Source organism: Nicotiana tabacum, chromosome 8, assembly GCF_000715075.1.
Source record: "Nicotiana tabacum cultivar K326 chromosome 8, ASM71507v2, whole genome shotgun sequence".
NCBI lineage: Eukaryota > Viridiplantae > Streptophyta > Magnoliopsida > Solanales > Solanaceae > Nicotiana > Nicotiana tabacum.
Genome location: NC_134087.1, coordinates 38,977,075 through 38,995,414, shown reverse-complemented (window position 1 = coordinate 38,995,414; position 18,340 = coordinate 38,977,075). Strand labels below are relative to the sequence as shown.

At 38.0% G+C, this 18,340-nt stretch overlaps 1 protein-coding gene across 1 annotated transcript; it reads right to left on the bottom strand.

Annotated features, from left to right (window-relative positions):
* Positions 1 to 1,872: 1,872 nt before the first annotated feature.
* LOC107813916 (serine/threonine protein phosphatase 2A 57 kDa regulatory subunit B' kappa isoform-like) lies at positions 1,873 to 6,074 on the bottom strand. The gene is made up of 2 exons (XM_016639550.2): positions 3,998 to 6,074; positions 1,873 to 2,556 (listed from the first exon to the last, which is right to left on the bottom strand). The coding sequence occupies exons 1-2, from the start codon at positions 5,135 to 5,137 to the stop codon at positions 2,197 to 2,199; spliced, it is 1,500 nt and encodes a 499-aa protein (XP_016495036.1). The 5' UTR covers positions 5,138 to 6,074; the 3' UTR covers positions 1,873 to 2,196.
* Between the last annotated feature and the right edge of the window lie 12,266 nt (positions 6,075 to 18,340).

The window sequence follows — 18,340 nt, the reverse complement described above, 5'->3', positions numbered from 1 at the left end:
ATGTGGCCCGTGAGACTTGACTGTGGCTAGGCTGGGCCGGCCCATAGGCCTAATAAAATATTTATTTAAAATATATAAAAAATAAAAAGTATACTGTCTCTAGAGATGGAAAATCAGAATTGGATCTTTACTAAGAGGAACCAAAACTTGATTTTGAGAAGTTTAAGAGATGGATGTTGTCACGTATTGGAAGGACCATTCTAGAAAATATCTCGACCTTTCAGTGATGGCGCGTGAAGTACTTGGTATTCCTATTACCATTGTAGCATCGGAATCAGCATTTAGCATTGGTAATGTGTTCTTACAAAGTACAGAAGTTGCATTTATTATGAAAATGTCCAAACACTTGTTACTACTCAAAATTGGCTGCACAACTTTTCCCAAACTTAAACTGATAATATTTTTTTATGTGAATTTGAATATTATTAGTTTTTAAAATTTAATTATTCTTAAGATTTAACTAATTAATATTTCATATGAATTGTAGATGTAGATGAAAGTGAAGGTGTTAAGATAACCTTGTCACAAGCGGATTCAAATGTGTTTGATGAAGATGATGTGTTGGGTATCTCACAAGTGTAGATGAAAGTGAAGATGTTAAGATAACCTTGTTATAAGTGGATTCAAATGTGTTTGATGAAGGTGATGTGTTAGATATCTCATAAGCGTCATGGACGTTCTCTTGAATAGTTTGTTTTGAGTTTTGACTTTTAGTGAATGAAATAGTCTTGTCTTTTACTTTTTTTAGTGTTTATTGTGATATATTGGAACACTATAAAAAGTTACTAAGTTTTGCAAAAAATTTCCAATAAGATATTTTACAACTTTTAAATAATCATCTTTTTTTAGGTCAGAACTTAAAGAAAAAATATAAAATTATATTTTTAAAACTGATGGGCCGACCCGTGGAGGCCTGAGGCCCATATAGGGCTGGGGTGGGCTGACCATTATAAGGCCCATCAGAATGGTGGGCTAGCCCAGCTCAGCCCGTCAATTACTAAAGCCCGACCCGGCCCATATTGAACATCTCTAAGTTCATTGCAATAAATATTGAATATACATTACATATAATATAAAAGTTGACAATTATACCCTTGAACTCACTGCAAATAAAAAAATAGAAAGACAAAATGAAGGTTATTTTGGTTGTTTAGGTGTTTTATTCTTGTAAAACTAATCCATGTAGAAGTTGTCTCATGTTGGAGCCGGTGTAAATTATATCAGAACTGCAGTATCAAGTAATATTGGTATTATTTATACAGAAAATGAGATGCCTAGTGTAAAATGTGAAAAAAGAAAAAGCATTCTTTCTGTTTTTAGTAGTGAAAGAAGAACTTTCTTTTCGATGTCATTATCGTGGTTGTGGATTATGGTGGTATTCTTCTATGCTATTGTTGAAAGTTCAAATTTGTTTTGCTGTAAACTACTCCTTTACAACACAGAATAGTATAAAGAGGACAAGCATGGTGTCATTTCTGCTTTGTTTTTTTCTTTAATAAAAGGTCTGGAAACCCAATTGCAGCAGCTTCTTTTCTTTGTCTTTCTATTCTTGTAATTTATCCAATTCTTATCTATCACTACGACCATTTTTAAGATGCAAACTTAGTACAAATCTATTGTTGGGGGCAAAATAAAAAGGTAGTAAATATTAGAAGCTTCAAAAATATACAAATGAGTCAATCTTTTTGGTAAGAACAAAAGAAAAAGAAATGGTGTCAAACAAATTTCTGACATTGGGATTTAAATAGGCTACAATCAGGCCACTTTAAGAGAAACCTCTCAATTTTTCTTTTCTTCTAATCCATAGTAAAATGATATGAACATACTCATCCAACTAGCAAAGCTGAACAATGAAGAAGCCAGGCAAGAAGGTGATGAAAATATCAGCCAAATTAGATTAAAAAAAATAGGCCATGACAAAATGTTCAAAAAGGAAAATAAAGAAACAGATGTTAGTTAGCCCACTACCAAGCCCCCTTCCCGTGCTCCTTCGGGGAAGAAATTTGATGAAACAAACACAGTTGTAGTACTAAGTTACAACAGTTAAGGCTATCATCGGAGTGATCTTCAAAAACCTTCTGCACCAATCAATAGCCATTTCCCATCCTATGATGCCATTCTGGTTTCCCCGTCACTCCAAAACTGAGAGGAACATACACCGAGTAACATGGGGACAACAATAGAGTGACGTGCCTCTTAGCAAGTGATTGAAGTTGCTAAAGGCATTACTAGAACACCGATGTTTCCAGCTATAGGTGGACGTAAACTTGCTGCAATCTCCAACTGTTCCCATGCTTCCTTCCGTTTTTCAGCTTCCAAGTTTATTTTTTCCTGTTCTTCCTTGTAGTGAGAATGGCAAGCCATGAAAACCACATCATCCATTTCCGAGAACATCTTTCTTACATTTAGACTCAAGTTCTGCACAGCCTGGTTCCAGTGGTTCTGAGCATTGTTTTCCACAGCTGGGAATATAATGGGGAGAATCACATGCCGGTTATGTGCAATCAGATTGATAATTTGGTCATTATTCCAAAGGAACAGAGCTCTTTCAGCTACCTGGACAATAAAGGTTCAGTTATTAGGATGACAAACAAGCGGCTTTGAATTTCCAGAAGTGGTATAGTAGAAACCTTTTAGGAAATGCAATTACGTCAGAGAGAGAGAGAGAGAGAGAGAGAGAGAGAGAGAGGGAGAGTAAGAAAATAGCCAAGGAAATTGAGACATATTAACATCATGGCTGTTAAGCATCACAACATGGACTAACAGATAATACTGAGCTGATGCAACATCAAAAAACTCATCAAACACGGCAACCTTTCCAACAGAAGGGAATTCAATATACAGGCCTGAGGTGTATACCCATCACACCACCAGAGATTTTAAGCGAAAATTCAAAAGTGAAGAGCGAAGCGAGAAAAAAGATAAAGGTTTTCAGAAATAAACCAACAACTAATTAAATTTTCTTTTGACCAATTAATCTTTTTAATTCTTCTGTCTCCCTTCCCCTCCACCACAATCCACCCACCCACCCCCAACCACCCTCCAAATATGACGTGGCGTCACTCAAGTGCAATGAATAATCTAGGTACCAAAACTGGTCCAGAATTTCTAGGTTCTGTTAAATTAAATCCATAAAAGATCCAATTAAGTGTTCAGCTGGTCCCAGCCTCTGGAATTCCAATCTTTTAGTCTAAGAATGACTACAGATAAAAGGGCCACTTCAAACATCATCTCTTTCTTCTTACTGACAAGTTCTCTCGTTAAATTTTTTAACCTGATCCATAAAAATGCCCTTGCAAATAATAATAGAGTTTCTTCTTCAGCACTCTTCTATTTACTATCGGCAGTGGTGAAGCCAGAAATTTTCCTCACGGGTGTTCAAACTTAAAAGAGGTGAAAAAAATTTCCCCCACGCAGTGTAATTCAACGAAGGATGGTCGATTGACCAGCCTTTAAGACATGTAGCTTCGCCCCTGACTATCACTCCTTTGAAACCACTTGTTAGTTCATTTAACAAGACTGCTGTTTCAAGTAGCCTAGAAAGACAAAAACTCATGAATACTTTCTTGGAGTTGGAACAAATCCTTCTGGCTCCGTAGATCTTAAGCTTTCAAATTATTACTCAAACCATCTCAAATTAAACGAAAAAACCCAGCCTGCGATCTAGAAATCTATTAGAGGAAGTTGAGATGTCCGTATGGAATTTTCTCATGTCGCAAATCCTCACAACTAAAAAATGCATGTAAATCTGGAAGGATCCTGTCAAACAACTGGATGAAGAATAAATCAATCAATCAACTGCATTTCCATCCCAGTTTAGTTGGGATCACTGTAGGAATCCTCTGTATACATTAGAAAGAGAATTCTTTTCACAATATTTGCTAATAGATCCTTGAATGGACCATATCTGACCGACTATTCAGAAACAATAAACAAAGGTAAAGACATGATTTAGTAGACACACTTACACATACATGTCTAGCGACATAATTGTTACCTGAAAATGGCAACTATTGATGCAGCAACCAATCCGCCAGAACAAAGGAACCATCAATCTTTGGAACTCAGCCATGTTAATAACTTCCAAAATTTCTTCCAACTCACTCAAAAACATTACCTCCTTTTGGGTATTTGTGATTGGCCAGTACTTCAACAAGCCCCTGATTACAGTGCTAGCCAACTTGGGATCCTTCTCTATAAACTGCATAACACAATATGATAACTGCTGAAAATAAACACCCAACGATTTCGGCTTGTGTAAAGGAATCAAAGCCCTTGACAAAAAGATCTTATGCTCCTCTTTCAATGGCAGAGCGAACCCTGTAATCACACTACCAAATATCTCCAACAGTTCAGCAATCCCATTATGTTTCTCAGTCTCAAATACAAATCTATAGAACAAATTGCTTATACTCTTCCTTATAAAGGGCCTGTGGACCATGAACTTGCCATAAATCCTATGCAAGATAGCTTTCAAACAGTCTCTTTCCCTTGGATCTTCAGAATCAAACAAGTCAAGCAATTTCAATATGAAGTGATGGTTTATATACTTTTTTGCAACCTTAGCTTCTAGAGAAGAAGATGTTACAAATTTAAGCAATAGATCATACACAATCTGCAAGTGAGGCCAAGCAGGGTCAAAAGTAGGCTCATCATCATCATTTTCACTGGCGTGGGAATTGCTAGACCGATAATTAGGAGGGAAAACCCGAAACAAATTAACAGCACAAGTTTTACACATTGCAAGAATTGCAGGTTCTGAAAATTTGGGTGGATTAGAAGATACAAAATCCAAAAGCTCAAACAATGTGGCTCTTTTAAGTTCCTTTTCTGCTACATTCTTAGTTGGGTCCCTGAAATCAAAGTCTACACAACAGAGGCTTAACTTACTGATAAAAAGATTCATTTTTTCAGAGCTGGGCACATCTTTGAAGGAAATTAAAGGCTCAATCCCTGCAATCACACTTGCTGGGAACACAACCGAAGAAGTCCTCCTTAGAGCACTACTATTAGGCCTTCCAGAACCCAAATTCGGGCTTGCATTCGGGCCGAGTGGGCCCGAATTGCCTCTTGCTGAATCTACTGACTCAGATTTCAGTGCTTTCTTAGGAAGCTTACTCAGGAAATGCTTCCACATGTTGATTTTCACAATCTATAACACAACAATAGACTCTAAGAGATACAGAGGCGGGGAAAACACACTCAAATCAAGATATTACTGGTAAAGGGAAACAACCCTAAAGTTGTACCATGTCTAGTACAGGACCAAGATCTAAGCCAAAACCCCATTGACCAAAAAATCTGCAAACTTTGAGCTATATAACGAAAAGGGGTACTATATTCTTCAGCAAGAAGGAAGAAAAATCAAATCTTTCCTCAAAATGACCAAAAGGGTATTCAGATCTTGATTACAAAGAGGCAAAGAAGGTTGTAGAAAATGCAAGAATGATGTAAAGCTGAAACCTTTTTGCTCAATTCTACAGCCTTGGATTCTTTTTAGAGAGAGAGAGGCTGGATCTCATTCACATTCATTAGAAGAACTATTTATATAAACATATGAAAAAAGATTCAGATATTACAGAGAGAGGAGGTGGGTGGTTGTCAGAATTGTGAGGTGGGTGGGTGGTGGGGATTGGGGGAGGAAGGAGATTCAGATGCTGATAACAAGGCTCAAGAAAACAAAACAAAAATGTCATTCATCATTCATGTCTGCATGCACTTAGTACTATGTATATTTACACATGTGTAGATATAAATACATATAGAAAAACAAGCTGTAATAAAGCTTTCTTCTTCGTTAGGAAATTTTGGTTTTGGGGGTAGGTGGCGGGGTAAAAAGGGTAGGGGGTGGGTAGGGAACAAGGTAAGGTAAGTGGGTTTCAGAGCTTAATTATGAAGCTTGGCAAAGATGCATGGTGGCAGAGGGGAAATGGTGAAAGTCCATCATTGTTTGTTTGTATCTTTTTGAGATTAATTTATTGTAATAAAAGTGAAAAAAATAAAGGCAGTAATTTGAATGACTGGCTTACTTTTTATTTCTTTCACAATAATGTTCTGCTTTCTCTTCTCGATTCGTGAGATGGTTTTATTGCTTCCTTATTTATTCTGAGAGAATACAGGTGGGTCTCAGCCTCTCAGCTTTGGCCTTCTGGAAGAAAAAAGAAAATTGTAAAATAGAGCAAAGTAACCACACAAATTTGAAAAATATCCTCTCTTTTAAGCTTATTTTTTCTTTACATTTAACTATGATCTTTTTTTAATTAAAAAAATCGTAAAATTTTATCCGGGCGAAGCTATATTTTTACAACCTTTCGTCGAAAAATTACACTACATATATAGGTAAATCTCATATTAGCTTTGTTGATTGAGTCTTCATGTCCATTCGTCCTATCGTCCATTGCAAGACTGCAACAACTTAGTTTTGTTGATTGAGACTTCGTGTCCATTCGTCTTATCGTCCATTGCAAGACTGCAGCAACTTAACTTTGTTGATTGAGTCTTCATGTCCATACTTGTGCTTGCCATAACTTCTCATTCAAGGGAATGAGCACTAGGTGCTAATACCACCCATTGAATTCGTAGTATATGGCAATGCATGATCACAGTGACTTCTCCCGCAAAAAAGAACACAAGATTAGTATAAAAATTTATCACGATATTCTCCTCCATCATGATTTGAACACGATGATCTAGTGAATACTCCAGACCCCTACTACACCTTTCCTCCTCACTCCTTAGTTTTTGGCAACTTTTACCCCCTCAAGTAAGGACATTGTAATATATACACATTCACAATTCTCCTCCCAATTGTGTCTAGATGATAAGAACTAGGGGTCTTCATGGTTCAGTGTGGGTCAATTTTTCCCTTAAAAGAAACCAAACCAAGTAAGTTGGTTTTTCAAATATTGAAACCAAACCAAATTAGTTAAGTCGGATTTTTATCGATTCGGTTTTTGTCGGTTTTTCGATTTTTTCGGTTATTTATCTATTTTTTTCTTAAATATGAGACATACACTACCAAGCGCATATTTTGGCGACTACATTTTCAACATAACACTATCAAATCAATTGCTCTTTGAGAAGTCTATCATTTACCAAGATATATTAATGATAATTGAATCAAATAGTGATAAATAATTTAAGTACTCGATTAAAAATCGATTATTTTTAACATGAAATAAGTTTTTTTTGTACTTAGCAAAAGAAAACTACCAATCAAACTAGAATGTAAAAGCAAGAATTCGATTACTAAATAGCAAAGAACTAGACTAAAAATATAAATGAGTAATATGTACCGTAAAATTTTAGAAACTTTATATAAAAATATACATATATATTGGTGTAATAATAAATTTGAATAGCTACTTATATAGTGGCTTTGGTTCGTTTTTTCCGGTTATTTTTTTATTAAAACAAAAACCAAAACAATTTGATCGGTTTTTAAAATTCAAAACCAAAACCAAACATAAAAAAGTATCGATTTTTTGGATCGATTTGGTTCGGTTTTCAGTTTGGTTCGATTTTTCCTATTTTTATGAACACCCTAACGAAAACCATGACATTCAATATCCCAAATCCACTGCATAATTTGCCAAATGATCAGCCAGTTTATTCCCTTCTCTAAACGTATGCGACACCCTTCTAAATATTCATCAATGTAAAAAGGAAAACTATAACGAACCAAAAAAAATATTTTTCACAAGAACCTTTCCTTCAAAAAACCCTTTTTAAAAAAATCTCCAAGATGTTGTTCGAACTGCTAATGCTCTTTTTAAAAATAAAATAAAAAACATAATGACCAAGAAAAAGGAGAGAAACGGTAAAAATTAAACTCAAGTATATTTATGAGGAAGAATATCATTGACACTAGACTACAACAGTAGGGTTTGTTTGGTACGCGAGATAAGAAATAATTAATTTTGAGATTAAATTTAAGATTAGTTTATTTTATATTTGGTTGGGATAAATTGAGATATAACTAATTACGAAATTAGTTATTCCGAGATTGTAGTGTAATTTTTATTCTTATGGGACGGTGAGATAACAATTATAGGCTAACTAATCATGCAATAATTAATCATGAAATAACTTATTTCCCAATCAACCGACCCCTTAGTTATTTAATGCTTTCCTTTCTCAATTCATTTGTTTTTTCACGCAATGTTTGTTTACTTTTTCCAAAAAAAAAAAAAAAAACTTTCAATATATACATATGACTATACGAGAATGAAGTTGTATATTCAAAAAATAAGTGCAGACAATTTTTACATAGCAAAGGGTATCAAATGATGATAAATCAACAATGCATTGATTTTAAAGTAGCTACCATTAGACCATCTACTATTTGTATGACGCAATTCGATTACAAGTGATATCAATAATTACTCCTCAAATGTGAAAATAATATATCATATCGTACAAATCGACGCACGTAACAAGACGTACAAATAATTCTTTTTCTTTTGGCATAATAATACTTCTCCCTCTTGTTGCATATGGTATACATACCTTTTTTTTTAAATTCCCTCCTAATTTAGGAGCATCTATAGTGTTTTCACACTTTTCTTTCAGCGTGACTCGAAATTTTACCAACTAAACAAGCCTCACTTGTCATATAGTATACATACAGTTCACAAAAGATATAGCCAATCTAACTTTTTATTATGATATATTATTTTCAAAAGCAGCAAATGTAATTTTAGTATTTTTTGAATTTAGAATATTATTATCTTTATGACGATAGTGTCCGAAGTAGTTTGCGTGTACCTCAATCATTTTATCAGTTATAAGATGAGTTGGAAGATGAATACATATTTCTTATACGGATGAGACAGATCACACATGGTTAATGATAAATTTTGAAGTATCGATTATCTCTCGCCACCACATATAACAGATAACTCTGTTCACTAACAGCTTGTTTGGATGGTTGTTACATCTCGTTTCATAATGTATCGAATTGTATTGTATTATACCGTATCGTTTGATTAATACAATGTTGATAGATCGTATCGTTTGCTGTTGTTTCATGATATCATGCACCAACAATATGAAGAATAAACTGACAATATTATAAAGAAAAATTATAATATGGGGTAAATTTATTATATAAAAAGGTAGAGTAAATGATAAAATAAAATTATTTAATACAATAATGAAGGGTGAGATGAGAGGAAAAAAAAATAAGATAACGACGCAACCACACCAAATCGGTCGTTACATAAAATGACACATTTCGTCGTTACGTAATGACGGACTTAACGATACGATACAATAAAATTTAAGTAACAACCAAAACAAACATCATATTTAAAGTAACAATACGATACAATATGTAACAACTATCCAAACAAGTTGTAAAACTACCTCAGAAAAACCTACTTTTTTTAATCTGCTTATTTATTAATAGTTAGACGTATAATATTTACTGCTTTAATTTCTTCTTCATAAAATTAACTTATTGTTTAACCTTTCATTACTGGCATTGAGGGAAGAAGAAGTTTAATGTTTAATAGTGTTTTTGTCACGATCACAAATTTCCTCCGTAGGATGTCGTGACGGCACCTAATCTTTAAGACTAATAAAGACTAGGTAAGTCTAACAACATGCAAAATAATTGAAATAAATATTAAAAGTCTCAAAACTGCAATAATTATATAAATAAAGTCAGTCACTCAACAGATGTACAATTCCCAAAATCCGGCAAAATATAAGACACAAGCTCTACGAAGTAATACTAAATAACTCTATACAATAATGTCTAAATAAGGAGAAGGAAGTAAAATAATTCAGGTGGAGGGGGACTCCGAGGCCTGCGGACGCTGGCAGGTGTACCTTGAAGTCTTCGCGGTAGAATCCCGACTAATGCCTGGGCTGATAAGAAGAACCTGGATCCGCACAAGAAAAAAATACAAAAGAGTAGCATGAGTATACCACAACGGTACCCAGTAAGTGCCAAGTCTAACCTCGGTAGAGTAGTGGCGAGGTCAGACCAGGGCCCTATTAGAAATAAATAAAAGACTGAACAAAAGTAGGCAGTGAAATAAAGATAGTAATGAAATTGAAACAACGATTAGCACAACAAGATTAGCTACACAGAACTAAGCAAATAGTGCAACACGGATAAAGACACTTAATAATATACTAAAGAAATAATGATCAAAAACGAGTACAAAAGAATGGAAAAATATCAACAAGAGTCACTATCGAGGTACCGCCTCGTAGTCTCAAATCATAACATAAGTCATAGTCTTTCTTTATATCACCGTGGGAGCCTTTGCATTTAGTTTTTGAAAAATTATTTTTTTCCGAAATAGCATCCCACATTTTAGCTCACCTTATCACACCGCATGGCTTCTAGTAGTTCCCCTACTAGCCACGCGTATCAAGCCTACCTTATATCACCACATGCGTCTTAACACCCAGACCTTATACCACCACATGCATATCAATATCACAACGTATCACAAATCGCACCTCAAGTGCTCAGTATCATAATTTCCAGAGAAATCAAACAATAACAAAATTTCACAAAAAGGAGCTCACGGCTCAACCACAATGTACACGAAGTCTCAATAACTAACAACCGGAATAATAACTCAATAGAATGATATCTAACAACTTAACACTTTGCCTCAATAGGAATCACGACCCTTGCAACTCAATACCAATTTCAACAATAAGATATTCCAAAAAACAACAATTTCAATAAATAATTCCACAGTTAAATAATAAATACGAAATAAGAGAAACAAGAATTTCAACTAAATATGTAGAGCAATTAACAAGTAAGATATAAGACAAGTAGACATTTGAAATTTGGCTAAAAATTAAGACTATAACATTTTAAAGTAACCCAATTAAGACATGAAAGGAATTTACATAGCTAAAAACCGAAATTTTCCCATTTAGCCCGTGTACACACTCGTCACCTTGCGTACCCGGCTCTTACACATCACAATTATCACAAGTAACACCAATCCTAAGGGAAAATTCCCACACAAAGTTAGGCAAGTCACTCACATCAAATCATGCTAAATCAATCCACTAGAAGGCTTTTTCCTCGATTTTCCAACTCCGAATGGCTCGAATCTAACCAAAATAATTTTATACTATAAATATAACTATAGGAAACTAATTCAAATAATGAAATTACGATATTACCAAAGAATTGAAAATTCAACCCAAAAGGTCAACCCGGATCCACATCTCGGAACCCGACAATAATTACAAAATTCAAATACCCATTCGGTATTGAGTCTAACCATACAAGAATTATTCAAATACGACCGCATTTCGCTTTCCAAAACTCAAAAACTTAGTCTAAGAAGTTCTACCTCTTTTTCCCAAATTTTTCAACTCCAATCCCTAATTATATGACAAAAACAATGACAGATTTGAGTAATTTAACCAAAATCAAGTTAAGAATTCTTACCCTGATGTTCTCTTTGATAATCTCTTGAAATTGCGTCTCCCACCAAGCTTCCAAAATCCTAAAATGAATTATAAAAATTAAACCTCGAATTTCCCCTTTTCTGCCAGTTAAACTGCACCTGTGACCTTACTATCGCATCTGCGGATCCGCACCTACGGAATTTTCATCGCAGGTGAAGCCATGACTTGATCCTTACTCTCCGCTTTTGCAAGCATAGGGCCTCACATGCGCGTGCGCGCCTGAGATGAAATGTGTCGCACCTGCGGCCACTGTCGCTCCTGCGTTTCTCTCCATCGCAGAAGCGAAGCCGCTTATGCGGAACATTTCCCGCTCATGCGCCCCAGCTGGGCATACCCAGCTCCGCATATGCGACCAAGTGCTCGCTTTTTCAAGATCACGCCTCCAGTCAATCCCTCCGCAGGTGCGAAGACACCAGAAATTACCAACCTTCAGCAAAATTCAACAAGTTCAAATTGTTCCGGATTCGATCTGAATCACACCTGGGGCCCTGGAGATCCGTACGAATATACCAACTAGTTCAAAAACACATAAAGGTCCTACTCGAGGCCAAAAATCACATCAAACAAATTCAAGCGTAAGAAATTATGAACTTCTGAATTCTGAAACCAATGCCGATTCATACCAAACCAACTCCGATTGACTTAAAATTTTGCACACGAGTCATATTTGACATCACAAACATATTCCAACTTCTACAATCGGGATCCGACCCTGATATCACTAAAGTCAACTCTCGGTCAAACTTTTTAAAAAAAATCCATTTCCAACATTCGCCAATTCACGCGGAAACGACCTATGGACCTCCAAATCAACGTCCGTACATGCTCCTAAGACCAAAATCATCATACGAAGCTATTGGAACCATCAAAACTACATTCCGTAGTCATCTTCACATCAGTCAAACTACCGTCAACTCCCACGATTTGATCTTCCAACCTAGGGACTATGTGTCCCATTTCACTCCAAAACTCACACGAAACCAAAACCAACCACCCCGACAAGTTACATAACCACAATATAGCAAAGATGAAGCATAATTTAGGGGATGGGGGCTAAAATACTCAAAACGACCGGTCGGATCGTTACATTATCCCCCTCTTAAAACAAACGTTCGACCTCGAACGAGTATAGAGATATACCTGAAGTGATGAAAAGATGAGGATAACATCTATACATATCATGTTTGGTCTACACGTTGCCTTCTCGACTGGCTGACCCCTCCACTGAACCTTCATCGAAGCAATGTCATTCGACCTCAACTTTCGAACCTGCCTGTCCAAAATGGTCACCGACTCTTTAACATTAGAAATATCCTTTTCCAATTGGACTGAGCTGAAGTCTAACACATGAGACAGATTACCATGATACTTTCAGAGCATAAAACGTTGAATACTGGATGATCTGCAGCTAGAAAATATGGTAGTGCAAGCCTGTAGGACACCTCTCCAATCCTTTCAAGTATCTCAAATGAACTGATATACCTAGGGCTCAACTTGTCCTTTTTCCCGAACCTCATAACACCCTTCATGGCGAAACCTGGAGCAAGACCTGCTCCCCAACCATGAATGTAATGTCGCGAACCTTTCGATCCACATAACTCTTCTATCTGGATTGGGCTGTACGAAGTTGTTCCTGAATCAATTTAACCTTTTTTAAAGCATCCCGAATCAAGTCTGTACCCAATAGCCTAGCCTCGCCCGGCTCAAACCAACCCCTCGGAGACCGCCACCGTCTACCATACAAAGCCTCATACAGGGCCATTTGAATCCTCGACTGGTAGCTGTTGTCGTAGGCAAACTCCGCAAGCAGCAAGAACTGATCCCAAGAACTCCCAAACTCCATCACATACACATGAAACATATCCTCCAATATCTGAATAGTGCACTCGACTGTCTGTCCGTTTGAGGGTGAAATGTCGTACTCAACTCAACTCGCGTGCCCAACTCATATTGTACATCCCTCTAGAACCGCGATGTAAATTACGTGCCCCGATTAGAGATGATGGATACAGACACGCCATAAAGCATGACATTCTCACGAGTATAAACTCGAGCCAGCTGCTCAGAAGAATAAATAGTCACCACTGGAATGTGGTCAACCTATCCACAATCACCCAAACTGCATCGAACTTCCTCTAAGTCCGTGGGATCCCAAAAAAAGTCATAGTAATCCGCTCCCATTTCCACTCCGGAATCTCTAGCTTCTGAAGCAATCCACCTTGGCATTGATGTTCATACTTCACTTGCTGATAATTTAGGCACCGAGATACATACTCTATTATGTCATTCTTCATTATCCTCCACCAATAATGCTTCAGCAAGTACTGATACATCTTCGCAACACCCGGATGGATGGAGTACTGCGAAATTTGAGCCTTCTGGAGAATAAACTCACACAAACCATCTATATTGAGGACACATAGCCTGTCATACATCGTAATACACCGTATTCCCCGATAGTGACCTCTTTGGCATTGCCGTGCTGAACCGTGGCCTTAAGGACAAGCAGATGAGGGTCGTCATACTGACGCTCTCTGATACGATCATGAAAAGAAGACCGAGAAACCACACAAGCCAAAACTCGACCCGGCTCAGGACCATCCAGTCTAACAAAATGATTGGACAAGGCCATAACATCCAATGCTAATGGCCTCTCCGCTGCCGGTGGACATGCTAAATTGCCCAAACTCTCCGCCTTGCAACTCAAGGCATCGACCACCATATTAGCTTTCCAAAGATGGATTGAATAGTGATATCATAGTCCTTAAGAAGCTCTAATCACCTCCGCTTATGCAAGTTAAGATCCTTTTGTTTAAACAGATGTTGCAGACTTCGGTGGTCGGTGTAGACCTCACAAGGGACACCATACAAATAGTGCCGCCAAATCTTCAAGGCATGAACAATAGTTTCTAACTCAAGGTCATGGACAGGATAGTTCTTATCATGTACCTTTAGATGTATAGATGGGTAGGCAATCACCCTACCGTTCTGAATTAATACCACGCCGAGACAAATATGTGACGCATCATAATACACAGTATAAGACCCCGAACATATAGGCAATGCCAATACTGGGCTATATTCAAAGCAATCTTGAGCTTTTGAAAGCTCTCCTCATACTCCTCGGTCCACCTGAACGGAGCACCCTTCTGGGTCAATCTGGTCACAAGTGATGTAATAGATTAGAAACCCTCTACAAATCGACGGTAATGCCCCACCAAACCAAGAAAGCTCCGGATCTTTATAGCTGAAGACGGTCTGGGCCAACTCTACACTACTTCAATCTTTTTCGAATCTAACTTGATTCCCTCACTCTACACTACATGGCTCAAAAATGCTACCAAATCAAGACAGAATTCACACTTTGAAAATTTTGCATATAACTTCTTTTCTCTCAAGGTTTGGACCACAGTCCTCAAGTGTTGCTCATGATCCTCCTAGCTCCGGGAGTACACCAGAATGTCGTCAATAAACATAATGACGAATGAGTCAAAATAGGGTTGAAATACATTGTTTATCAAGTGTATAAATTCTGTTGTGGTGTTGGTCAGCTCAAAAAACATCATAAGGAACTCGTAATGACCATACCTAGTCCTGAAGGCAGTCTTCGGGATATCTGGCTCCTATCTTCAACTGATGATAGGCTGAAGTCAAGTCAATCTTGGAGAATACTCTAGCACCCTGTAGCTGATCAAATAGGTCATCAATGCTTGGCAATGGATACATGTTCTTCACTGTAACCTTTTTCAATCGGCAATAAAAAATACACATGTGCGTAGAACTATCGTTCTTCTTTACAAAAAAGATTGGAGCACCCCAAGGCGACACACTGGGCCGAATTAAGCCCTTATCAATCAATTCTTGCAATTGCTCCTTTAATTATTTCAACTCCGCTGGAGCCGTACGATATGGTGGAATGGAAATAGGCTGAGTGCCAAGTAACAAGTCAATACCAAAATCGGCATCCCTATCAGGCGACATGCTCGAAAGATCCACCAAAAATACATTTGGATAATCCCTCACTACTAAAACTAACTCCACGGTAGGAGTATGAACACTAACATCCCTCATGAAGGCTAGATAAGTGTTAAACCCCTTCTCAACCACACGTTGAGCCTTTAAAAATGAGATAACACTACTAGGAACATAATCCAAAGTACCCCTCCCCTCTATCCGTGGCAATCGTAGCATAGCTAGCGTCATGGTCTTGGCATGACAATCGAGAATAGTATAATAGGGCAACAACCAGTCCATGCCCAAAATAATATCAAAATCTACCATACCGAGCAATAATAGATGGTCTCAAAACTACCAAGAACAACTAAACACGATTGATACCCACAGTCAACAATAATAGAATCTCCTACAAGTGTGGACACATAGATAGGAGAACTCAAGGAATCATGGGATACACCTAAATATGGAGCAAAATAAGATAACACATAGGAATAAGTGGAGCTTAGATCAAATAAGACTGATGCATCACTATGACAGATCGGAACAATACTTGTGATGACTGAGTCAGATGCAACTACCTCTGTCCTAATAGGAAGGGCATAATATCTGGCCTAGCCTCCCCCTCTAGGGAGACCTCTACTTGCTTGACCCCTACCTCTGGCTTCTTGTGCATGTGGAGTGGTAACTAGTGCGTAACCTTGGCCTGAGGACCTGATGGAATACGCGGAGCCTGAGTGATCTGTGGAGGTACACCCCTCTTGAGTCTGGGGCAATCCCTTACCATGTGATGAGTGTCACCATACTCAAAAAGTCTCTCGGAGGACGTGTCCATTGTTGACTGGACTTACCATTGAAAGCATCTCGTGTAGGAGGTGCCCTAGACAATGGTGGTGCATAATAGGGATCCTGAGGCCTAGGAGTGGCGGGAATACTGCTGGAAGCTGGAAATGCTGAATGAACAGGGCAACTCACATAGCCCTACCATAACGAGCTGTAATTGGGGCACGAGCATCATTATATGTTCCAGAATCTCGAGACCTCTTGGCCTCCCTCTCCTTTCTCTCCTTGGCCCACATACCCTCCAATCTTCTAGTGATATCCATTATTTGTTAGTAAGCGATGTCCATCTCTAGCTCTCGGGCCATGCTAAATCTGATACTAGGGTTGAGCCTCTCGATAAATCGATGGACTCGCTCTCTAACAGTAGTAACCAAGGTTGGTACATGCCTATACAAATCAGTAAACCGGACCGCATACTCTAATATGGTCATAGAACCCTAGCACAACTGCTCACTCTGTGCCCCATGCATCTATAAGACTCTAGGGAACAAACTCCCTCAAGAACATATTTGAGAACTAAGCCCAAGTGAGTAAAGCTTCCTCGGCCAGACTACCCAACTCATATGCTCGCCACTATTGATAAGTCGCTCCCTTAAGCTGGAACATAGTGAAAGCAACCCCACTAGACTCCACTATACCCATAGTACAGAGGATACAATGTCACTCTTTCCAAACCGCTAAAAGTAGGAGGGTGGGTACTTCTTGTACCTCTCGAGCTTGAGTTGTTTCCCCTCAGACGCTGCTGCCCTACCTCGGGTTGAACTGGGGTGACCGGCTGTACTGGTATGACCTCTAGGACCTAGTTAACCTGGACCCACTGCTCTCAGGTACGGGCGGTGGGAGTTTGTGCTCCTCCCCCAGCCTGAGATGTGGCAAGAGCAAGTGGTATCAACCTTACCTGATCTAAAGTGCCGAACATGCTCAAAAACTGGTTGAGAGTCTCCTAGAGTGTTGGGGCAGTAACAGGCGTCTCAGGTGCTTGCTCCCCAACTGGAGCTACTAATGGCTCCTATGTAACAACTTGTATAGGTGCTCTGGCTGCACCATGTGGACATCCTCAGCCTCTACCCTGACCCCGGCCTCTCGTGGCTCTAGCAGGGGGCATTGGTGTCTGGACATCCGATCTGACTGTTTGTGTCCTCACCATCTATGAGCGAATAAAAAGACAGAAGTTTAGAATCCCGAATTCAACAATTTTGCACGATAAGGAATTAAAGAAGTGATGTTTTTCTAACAGTTCCATAGCCTCTCAAAGATAAGTACAAACATCTTCATACTAATCTGCAAGACTATACTAAACCTTCTTGTGACTCATAACACCTTAGGAACTTAGAGCTCTGATACCAACTTGTCACGACCCCAAATTCCCTTTGTAGGATATCGTGACGGCACCTATCTCTAAGACTGGATAAGCCTAACAACATGCAAAATTATTTAAATAAAGATTAAAAGTCTCAAAACTGCAACAACTATATAAAATAAAGTTTGCCACTCAACAGATGTACAATTCCCAAAATCCATCGAAATATAAGCCACAAGCTCTACAAACTAATACTAAATAACTCTATACAATAGTGCCTAAATAAGAAAAAAGAAGTAAAATAATCTAGGTGAAGGTGGACTCAGAGGCATGCAGACGCTGGCAGGTGTACCTTGAAGTCTCCGTAGTAGAATCCCGACTAATGCCTTGGCTGATAGGAAGAACCTGGATGTGTACAAAAAAATATACAGAAGAGTAGCATGAGTACACCACAACGGTACTTAGAAGTGTCAAGCCTAACCTCGGAAGAGTAGTGACGAGGTCAGGTCCGGGTCCTATTGGAAATAAATAAAAGACTGAACAAAAGTAGGCAGTTAAATAAAGACAATAATGAAATTGAAAAAACGAATAACATAATAACATTAGTTACACAAAAGTAAGAAAATAGTGAAATACGGAGAAAGACATATAATAATATGCTAAGGAAACAACGATCAAAGACAAGTATAAAAAATGGAAAAATGTCCACAAGAGTCACTACCGAGGTACCGCCTCGTAGTCTCAAATCACAACATAAGTCACACTCTTTCCTTATATCACCGAGGGAGC